This window comes from Clarias gariepinus, chromosome 4, assembly GCF_024256425.1.
Source record: "Clarias gariepinus isolate MV-2021 ecotype Netherlands chromosome 4, CGAR_prim_01v2, whole genome shotgun sequence".
Taxonomy (NCBI): domain Eukaryota; kingdom Metazoa; phylum Chordata; class Actinopteri; order Siluriformes; family Clariidae; genus Clarias; species Clarias gariepinus.
This window is the reverse complement of record NC_071103.1, coordinates 282317-292500: the sequence shown is the minus strand read 5'-3', so window position 1 is coordinate 292500 and position 10184 is coordinate 282317. Positions and strand designations below refer to the sequence as shown.

At 43.9% G+C, this 10184-nt stretch overlaps 2 protein-coding genes across 2 annotated transcripts in view; both read left to right on the top strand.

Moving 5' to 3' along the window:
• spag1b (sperm associated antigen 1b) overlaps positions 1–4921 on the top strand; it is an 11092-nt gene extending 6171 nt beyond the window's left edge. The window contains exons 11-16 of the mRNA XM_053493933.1: positions 1–446; positions 927–1026; positions 2527–2676; positions 2875–3112; positions 3243–3737; positions 3898–4921. The exon at positions 1–446 is cut by the window's left edge and continues 25 nt beyond it. Coding sequence (XP_053349908.1) covers positions 1–446; positions 927–1026; positions 2527–2676; positions 2875–3112; positions 3243–3737; positions 3898–4026 — 1558 coding nt within the window. The 3' untranslated portion in view covers positions 4027–4921. The remainder of the gene's footprint in view (positions 447–926; positions 1027–2526; positions 2677–2874; positions 3113–3242; positions 3738–3897) is intronic.
• A 212-nt stretch (positions 4922–5133) lies between these two features.
• malsu1 (mitochondrial assembly of ribosomal large subunit 1) lies at positions 5134–8674 on the top strand. Its single transcript, XM_053493776.1, has 4 exons — positions 5134–5352; positions 6171–6343; positions 6650–6731; positions 8276–8674. Exons 1-4 carry the CDS (start codon positions 5145–5147, stop codon positions 8440–8442), a joined length of 630 nt encoding a protein of 209 aa, XP_053349751.1. The 5' UTR covers positions 5134–5144; the 3' UTR covers positions 8443–8674.
• Positions 8675–10184: the final 1510 nt, after the last annotated feature.

Genomic DNA, 10184 nt, shown 5'->3' with positions numbered 1-10184 from the left:
ACAGGCTCTGAGTGACGAAGAAGGACAAACAGATGGGGAGACAGAGGGACAGAGAGATGGAAAGACAGAGGGACAGAGAGATAGAGAGACAGAGAGACAGAGAGATGGAGAGACAGAGGGACAGAGAGATGGAGAGACAGAGGGGCAGAGAGATGGAAAGACAGAGGGACAGAGAGATGGAGAGACAGAGGGACAGAGAGATGGAGAGACAGAGGGACAGAGAGATGGAGAGACAGAGGGACAGAGAGATGGAGAGACAGAGGGACAGAGAGATGGAGAGACAGAGGGACAGAGAGATGGAGAGACAGAGGGACAGAGAGATGGAGTGAGACAGGGTGTGAATGCTGCAGTAATGAGAACAGAGGGTAACGAGCTGTACAGGAGCGGACAATACGGAGACGCAGCTGAAAAATACACACACGGCATCACAACACTTACACAATCAGGTACACACACACACACACACACACACACACGGCATCACAACACTTACACAATCAGGTACACACACATACACACACACATACACACACACACACACACACACGGCATCACAACACTTACACAATCAGGTACACACACACACACACACACACGGCATCACAACACTTACACAATCAGTTACACACACACACACACACACACACACACACACACACACGGCATCACAACACTTACACAATCAGGTATACACACACACACACACACACACACGGCATCACAACACTTACACAATCAGGTACACACACACACATACATACACACACACACACACACATACACACACGGCATCACAACATTTACACTATCAGGTATACACACACACACACACACACACACACACACACACACACAGCATTACCTGGAGCCCTGACCCTGTGTGTGTGTATGTGTGTGTGTGTGTGTGTGTGTGTGTGTGTGTCCAGGTGTGTACAGTGATGAGGACCTGTTTGTTCTGTACTGTAACAGAGCTGCGTGCTTTCTGAAGATGGGGCTGAGTTCTGAGTGTGTGTCAGACTGTAGCCGGTGAGCACTACACCCTGTACCCTGCACCCTGTACCCTACACCCTGTACCCTACACCCTGTACCCTACACCCTGTACCCTACACCTTATACCCTACAGCCTATACCCTACATCTAACATCCTTCATCCTATACTCTACACCCTATTCCCTACCTCCTATACCCTACATTCTAAATCTTATACCCTACTCCCTACACCCCATAATCTACACTCTACACTCTACTCCCTACACGTTATACCTCCACACTACACCCTATATGCTGGCCTAGCTGCCTACTTTGTAGAAACCCTTGGGATGAGATTCTGAAATATGAGCATTGCTTTTCTGCACACACACACACACACACACACACACACACACACACACGCGATGCCCTATTGCCCAGCCACTTTGTCTAACACTTACCATGCACCTCACTCTGCATTCCACAGGTTCTGTATATTTTAGTGTTCAGGTGAAACAACACATGCATGGGACTGTATTTATTCCAGTTGGTCCAACTGACATTTGAAATGTTCACACAAACATACCAGTGAAACAGTGCCAACCTTCACCCGCCAGCCACACCACCTACGTACATGTTCTCCACTAACTCCATGTAGGGCAGCAGGAGGGAAACCTTGGGGCTGTTATTGGACGCCTTCCTTCCTTAATTCATATCCCTCATATTTCATTATAGAATTACGAAGGCCCTCCTGCCCCCCATAACACCCCTGAGGGCAGGACAATTCTTCACACAGGACAGAGAAAATGACACTTTTGCATTGAGTTTAATCATACACAGAACAGTGCATCACTATTTATATTTATAAGAACCTTCTGGGCATAACACACCTGATTACGAGAGAACCCATCTAAACACACACAATATTATTTAAAATGCAGCCGTCATACAGGAGAGTGTGTGTGAGGGCTGCTGCATACAGTTGTGTTGACGAAGCTTAAAATCAAGTTACAAAATAACAAGAATAAATTAAAACAAACAAACATTTAACTGTGATGAAAAGAAGAAAAGCAATAATAATAATAATAATAATAAACGAGGAATCATCATTGATCCAAAAAATGGGAGAAGAAAAGAAAAGGAAAAAGAAACAGAATATAAAGTGTTATTGTGTTGCATGTATGATTGTGATTCTCCCTCTCTCTCTCTCTCTGTCTCTCTCCTCGCCTCGAGAACGTTCTCATGAATACGGTCTACACACACGACCACCGTAGGGAAAAAAAACACTAGATTAGTAGATACTGGTATATTCATAATTCTCATTCATCAGAAAAGCATCAGGTACAGTGTAGAAATAAATAAACCACAAACTTTTACCGTCTAATCATTTATACTCTCATTTATTTACAACCATAAACCCTAAAACCTCAATTTTATTTGTATAGCACTTTAACATCAGTCAGTGTCACAATCTAAAGAAGGTTATGGAAATGTATAAGAATAAAAACAATCTTGTGTGTGTGTGTGTGTGTACGTGTGTGTGTGTGTGTGTGTCAGAGCCCTCCAGCTGAAGCCGTTCAGTGTGAAAGCTCTGTTGAGGCGAGCGATGGCGTTTGAGACTCTGGAACACTTTCGGCTCGCATATGTGGATTACAAAACTGTACAACAAATACACAACACACAGAGTGTACAGCAGCAGGTCAACAGGTAACACACACACACACACACACACACACACACACACACACACACACACCTGCCCTGTCGAAGAGTTGATTGTGATATGATGTAAATGAAGCTGCTGCTGTATGTTGTAGAGAAAATGTTCGGTGAGGGGCTCAGTGTGTGTGTGTGTGTGTGTGTGTGTGTACATGGGTGCGTGTGTGCATGTGTGTGTGTCTTTAGGCTTACTCGGATGCTGATGGAGCAGGATGGTTCTGATTGGAGAACTAAACTCCCAGAGGTTCCGCCCACATCACAGACCACACCCAACACACTCACTGTGCCCAATTCAAAGTTCCCGCCCACCATAAAGACTCCGCCCATCACACAGGGTCCCACCGCAATGGAGATCCTGCTACACAAAGAAGCTCCGCCCATCGATGATCTATCACAACCACGTAGACACATCACCATAGTGGAGGTGTGTGTGTGTGTATGTCTGTGTGTGTGTGTGTGTGTGTGTGTGTGTGTGTGTGTGTGTGTGAGTTTGCGAGAGTGTGAGTAATCATTAGATACAAGAGTATTAGTCCTATGTGTGTGTGTGTGTGTAGGTAGAAAGTGATGATGATGGTGATGAAGATGGTCCTGCTGCTGCTGAAGACCCGGATGGTGAAGATGACGATGGTAATTACAAAGAGCCGGGTGATGAAGGTGATGAAGATGAAAAGGGTCCTGGTGATGATGAAGGTGGTGATGATGATGTTCGTGATGAAGGTGGTGATGATGAAAAGGGTCCTGGTGATGATGAAGGTGGTGATGATGATGTTGGTGATGAAGGTGGTGATGATGTCATGACCTCATGTCCAACTAATGCCTTTGAGTTTGGCCAGGCTTTGAATGCGGCCCGTTGCCATGGTGACCTGGTGGCATGTGCCCAGCTCCTGAGGAGCGTGCCACCTCACACCCTCCCTGAGCACATCAGCACACAGCTGGACACACACACTCTCAGCTTCATCACACACACGCTGCACACACACATCCTGCCCACTGATCCTGGCCTGGTGTACCGTCTCCTCACACACCTGCACACCGCTGGAAGATTTAGGGTGAGAACACGCATGCGTACACACACACACACACACACACACACTTCTGAATGTGTGAACACCCCTGTATCATACTTAAACAATTATACTGTTTATTACCTAACAGTGCTGTGTGTGTGTGTGTATGTGTGTGTGTGTGTGTATGTGTGTGTGTGTGTAGGTGGCCCTGATGCTGATGGACTCAGATGAGAGAGGACAGATCACACAGCTGTTTGGATGTTTCAGTATAGTGGAGTGTGATGAGTTCACACATGAGAACATTGAGAGCCTGGCTGATAAATTTTTATGACACACACACACACACATGCAGTGAAATGTGTATGTGGCTGTCTCTCACCTAAACACTAAAAAATAACACCACAATTACGACTAAAGACAGAATTTGTAATAAAATTTAAAATTTAAGCTGGAAGTTAAGATACAAGATAAAGTGAAAATAAAAATATAAATAACACACAAACAGAATTGACAGAATAAAAGGGCGGTGTGGGCAGAGCTGGGATGGGGGCGGAGTCAGGATCATTTCACCCGCTTCTGGCTTCCAAGTGTTTGTAAAAGGTATTAGGGGTCCACCCCCCCCACCCCCACTGTCACTGTAGCTCATGTGATGTCATACTGTGCCTTGAAAAAAAGTCTAGATTTAACCTTATAACCTTGTGTGTGTGTCCTCACGCTCCTGACATAAGGGTTATGTAAAATGAGAGGAATCCCATTTAGACGATTGTATAAATATCATCCTGAAAAAAAAAAAAAAATTTCTTTAAAGTTTAAAAAGGACCGTCTGCTCTCTCTGTAACTCCTGAAACCATTGTGTGTTAGATCACGACGTGTGATTGTACAGAAACATTTCCTCAGATTTTCCTGTTTTTATGTTCTTTTTGGTTTATTTGACTACAGGAATGAGAAGGAGGATACATACTTTATAACAAATGTAATCTTTCTAAGTTTATTTATTCATAAATATTAATTTTATAACAGTATACGTCTCTTTCTTGTACTCAGAAATGTCATTGTAAGATAATTAGAGAGTAGTAAGTCTTTTAAAGACTCCGCAGCTGTTAGTGTTTTACATGTATGTGAGTTATACGGGATAAATGTTTATTTTGTTAAATGTTCATTTTAGTAAATGTTTTATTGCTTATTTTATCCTCCCTGGATGTGACTGTGCAAAATACAAAAAATAAATAAACAAAATAATTAAAGACTTGGAGGAGTTTTACACTGAAATGCCTTTTGCTTTATTATTGTTGAATGTTGTTATTATTACTACAGAGTGATGAGTAGAATGAGTTTGCTGTTCCACTCCTGACCTTCAGGTGGCGCTGGTGAAGATTTCCTCTTCCCATTTCCTCTGCGGTAAGACGGAACCGGAAGTACAGGCAGGAGGGGGCGGGGCCTTACAGTGTCATGGCGGCGCTCGGCTGCGGCAGGTGTGTTCTCACACGAGTGTTTAACCGGAGTGTGTGTTACAGAGCGGCTGCTGGGCTACACACACTCACACACACACTCTCACACACACACCGCCGCGCGCGCGCAGTGTCACCTCCTGTGTGGGCTCCCGCCGGCGGAAGTGTAGGGCTGAGCGCGCGAGACTCGTATACACTACCTCAGCATGGTGAGTGGGAACACACACACCTTACACACACACACACACACACCCTACACACACAAACACACACACCCTACACACACACACACACACACACTCTGTTCATCATCACAGTCTGTTCTTAGCCACATCTTTCACATGGTCCTGTGTGTGTGTGTGTGTGTGTGTGTGAGAGGGGGAATGTTCCACTGTTCATCGCTCTGTGTTTAAACACACCCCATCTCAGTCGTTGTCCTCTATGACACCCTGTGAGTGTGAGTGTCCTGTGACTTTACACTCAGATACAGTGAAGAGTTCAGGACTCGCGTCACCCTGAAACACACCTGGTGAGAGACGCTGGTTATAAAGTCATGTAGAATTCATTAGAAAATAAATAATGAATTATAAATGTTGATTGTAGCTCTGTGTGCTGAAACGTCTTACACACCGAGCGACGTGATGTTTGTGTGAGACTCTTATACACACCGGTGCAGCCGTGTAAACAACAACAACAACAACAACCAGCACCCCATTTAACACAAACCTGACACCACAGAGGAGATCAACATCAGACCTGGAAAACTGGGTGTCGCTGCCTCTGTGCCTCGGCATCACTGTCTCACTGCCTCGGGGCGTCGCCTCCTCAGTGTCGCTCCAGCAGCGTGTTAGAGGCGGCGTTGAGGAGTCAGTCAGTCTGAACCCTTTAATGAAAGAAAAATTCTAAATTAAATTTCAGCTCAATTTTATTTTTATAAGCAGCTTTACAAAATGAAAACCCTGTCGTCAGTTTGTGTTTGTTCTGGAAAAGATATATTGTGTGTGTGTGTGTGCGCATGCGTGTGCAGGTGGAGCTGTGTTTAAACTGGATGTCTTGGTGTCTCTCCTGCGGGAGGAGAATGCCGTGGACGTGTGTGTGATCCGAGTCCCAGCCGAGCTGAAATACACAGAGTACTTCATCATCGCCAGCGGAACCTCAACACGACACATACGGGCCATGGCACAGTACACTGTTAAAGTGGTACACACACTCTCACACACATACACACTCACACACACACACTCATACTCACACACACACTCACACACACACACTCATACTCACACACACATACCCACACATACACGCTCATACTCACTCACACTCGTACTCATACTCACACACACACACAGAGTGAGATAGTATGAGCGCGCGCGTGTGTGTGCGCAAGTATGAGCGTGTGTGAGCGTGTGTGAGCGTGTGTGTCTGTGTGTTTGAGTATGTGTGTGTGTGTGTGTGTGTGAGAGTGAGTGTGTGTATCTGATGGCCCCCGTCTCTCTGTTACAGTATAAGTTCCTGAGGAGAGACAGTGATCCTCACACACACATCGAGGGACAGGACTGTGAGGACTGGATGTGTGTTGATTTTGGTGAGTGTGATGTCATCATGCCCGTGATGGATTGGCGCCCTGTACAGGGTCGGCCCTGCCTCGTGTGATAGGCTCCAGGCCCCCGCGACCCTGAATACAGGAGAAAGCGGTATAGACGATGAGTGAGTGAGTGAGTGAATGAGTGATGTCATCACTGTGCGCTCTGACTGGCTGTGATGTCATCACTGTGCGCTCTGACTGGCTGTGATGTCATCTAGTGGTCATTTTGTCAGCTATTTTCAATTTTAGTCTCAGTCTCTGTTAGATTTTAGCATATTTAGTCAATCTTATCCTAATTTTGTTCAGTCTAGTTTTAATAAATGAAAACAAAACATTTTAACAATTAGATAATTATTAATTTACCTTACACTTAATCTAGTCCAGTCAAAACCATTTTTAAAGGTTTTCCACAAAATATTTATCTTAACATTTAAAATGTGACATCCTGTCACTTCGCACGCAAAGTTCTCCTGATGCGCCGTGACCCCGGGAAACACCTCCGCTCGTGCCGTAATGATTGAACACCGCAGCAGATTGTGATGAAAATGAAATGTTGATGAAAATAAAGACAGATTTTTTTAGTTTAATTAGTTTTTATTTTTTAAACCACATTTTTGCTTCAACATAATGCTGTTCACTGATATCCATGACGTCTCGTCAACCTCTCATCTTAGTAACAAAAAGAAAGTTTGTCAACAATGTCTTTCGTCGTTATTTTCACACGAAATTAACACTAATGTCATCACTGTGCGCCCTGACGGGTGTGATGTCATCGCGGTGCGCCCTGACGGGTGTGATGTCATCGCGGTGCGCCCTGACGGGTGTGATGTCATCGCGGTGCGCCCTGACGGGTGTGATGTCATCGCGGTGCGCCCTGACGGGTGTGATGTCATCGCGGTGCGCCCTGACGGGTGTGATGTCATCGCGGTGCGCCCTGACGGGTGTGATGTCATCGCGGTGCGCCCTGACGGGTAAAATGGCCGTGATAGCCAGTTTGCTCATACACTGCACTAAATATACACCGATTAGCTGTAACAGTAAAGGCACCACCAGGTGACATGAGTGACACTGATTATCTAGTTACAGCGCCCCCTGTCAGTGGGTGGGGTTTATTAAGCAGGTGAACACTCGGTTCTCACAGTAATCTTTTGAAAGCAGAAGTGTGTAGGGGCTCCGATCACAGAAATCAGAACGGGCCCATACCAGTCTCTGATCACAGGTGTGTGTGTGTGTGTGTGTGTGATATTGAAATCTACCAATTCAAGTGTTCTATATATTGTGTAGCACTGTTTATTTATTTACGGATTATAGACATATAAATGATTGTAAACAGCAGTGCAGGAATACAATTAAAATCTGAGACAGTATGATAAATGTAAAGTGTTTATTTATTAAGATCAGCGTTTATTTTAATCTCTTATTATTACACGTGAATATTAAGAAACTAAAACCAGGTCTCACATGCTGACGTGTTCCTCCTGTGTGTGTGTGTGTGTGTGTGTGTGTGTGTGTGTGTGTGTGTGTGTGTGTGTGTGTGTGTTTAGGGTCGATGGTGGTCCACTTCATGCTCCCAGAGACGAGAGAAAAGTTTCAGTTGGAGACGCTGTGGACGCTGCGGAACTACGAACAGCTGACCAACAACACACTTGCACACACACTGCCTCCTGACTTCATACTCACACACTCACACACACACATACACACAAAATGACTGACACACACTGCCACTTGACCTTATACTCTCACACACACACGCACACACTTTATCAGGTTCACATTAGAGAATTGCTGACTGGAAGTGCTCTGTGTAAACACACACCTGTCTGTATAACACATTTGTGTGTGTGTGTGTGTGTGTGTGTGTGTGTGTGTAGTGAAGTAAGCTGTGTATGATGTCAGTGATGTAATGAGCTGCTAGTCATTAAAAATTGGTAATAAATTTATTACTTTTTAATTGGTTATTTTACAAAGGAAAATTAAAGCAAATGTTTTAATTTCAGCGTAGGCACCAGTGGCTTCAATCAGTTTCATCAAACAGCCAGGGATGGAACACAATATTCTAAAGAAGGTGGTTTGGGATGTTGCTGAGACCCTCCTGAATCTATGCCTCTGAGTTCTCCAGTGTGTACAATTCATCCTGTGCGTCACCCCACAGAAAAAAAATCACATTGGTATCAGTGCTGGTACTGCTGGATCTTAGTGCTGTGTTTGACACTGTCGATCATAACATACTAATAGAAAGACTATAAAACTGGGTCGGGCTTTCTGGGACGGTACTAAAATGGTTCAGGCCATACTTAGAAGGGAGAGGTTATTATGTGAGTATAGGAGAGCATAAGTTCAATGACGTCCCTGACATGTGGAGTCCCACAAGGCTGCACCCCTCCTGTTTAGCCTGTATATGCTTCTACTAAGTCAGATAATGAGAAAAAAAACTAATTGCCTATCACAGCTATGCTGATGATACCCAGCTTTACCCAGCCTTATCTCCAGATGACTACAGCCCCATAGACTCCCTCTGCCAGTTGATGAAATTAACAGTTGAATGTGCCAAAAATTTCTTCAGTTAAACAAGGAGAAAACTGAAGTCATTGCATTTGGAAACAAAGATGAAGCTCTGAAGGTGAACGCATACCTTCACTCTAGGGGTCAAACTACTAAAAATCAAGTCAAGAATCTTGGAGACAGACCTTAGTTTCAGTAGTCATGTCAAAGCAGTAACTAAATCAGCATACTATCATTTTGAAAACATTGCAAAAACTAGATGTTTTGTTTCCACACTTGGAGAAACTTGTCCATGCCTTTATCACCAGCAGGGTGGATTTTTGTAATGGTCTCCTCACCGGCCTTCCCAAGCAGACCATTAAACAACTGCAGCTCATGCAGAACGCTGCTGCCAGGATTCTAACTAGAACCAGAAAATCTGAGCACATCACATCAGTCCCCAGGTCCTTACACTGGCTTCCTGTAACATTTAGGATAGATTTTACATTTAGAAAGAAGTACTTTTACTTGTTTATAAATCACTTTGTAGCGCAGCCACATAATGGAGTTGTTTTTATAGGCCATAAATAAAGTGGTAAGGATGAAAAAATAAAACCACCAGGTCTTTTAAATGACCACCATACAGTTACACTGTAAAAAATGATTTTGGTGGGTGGTAAATACTACCCTTGCAAATAGTCTACCATTTACCTATTATTTTCATCATCAAGTTTAATTATATAATAATGAGTAAAATTTACCCACACTACCTAATTATTTATAGTAATAACTGCAACCTAAAAAAACATTGTAATATATACCCCCAAAACATTGGATCTGTTGTAAGCATGAGCTATTTGAGGCACATGTTCATTTGTCAAGCTTCTGGGCTGAATGTAAGATATGTTTGTAACATGCTGTCTATTTATCATATCATGAAGGCAAAGGGTAACATTTATTCTTATCTCT

What these genes read in the sequence shown, in the direction of transcription:
- malsu1 (XM_053493776.1), top strand. Translation starts at nt 5,145, where the DNA reads ATGGCGGCGCTCGGCTGCGGCAGGTGTGTTCTCACACGAGTGTTTAAC. An exon ending in GTATACACTACCTCAGCATG is followed by an intron (nt 5,353 to 6,170) that starts GTGAGTGGGAAC and finishes ATGCGTGTGCAG; the next exon opens with GTGGAGCTGTGTTTAAACTG. An exon ending in CACAGTACACTGTTAAAGTG is followed by an intron (nt 6,344 to 6,649) that starts GTACACACACTC and finishes TCTCTGTTACAG; the next exon opens with TATAAGTTCCTGAGGAGAGA.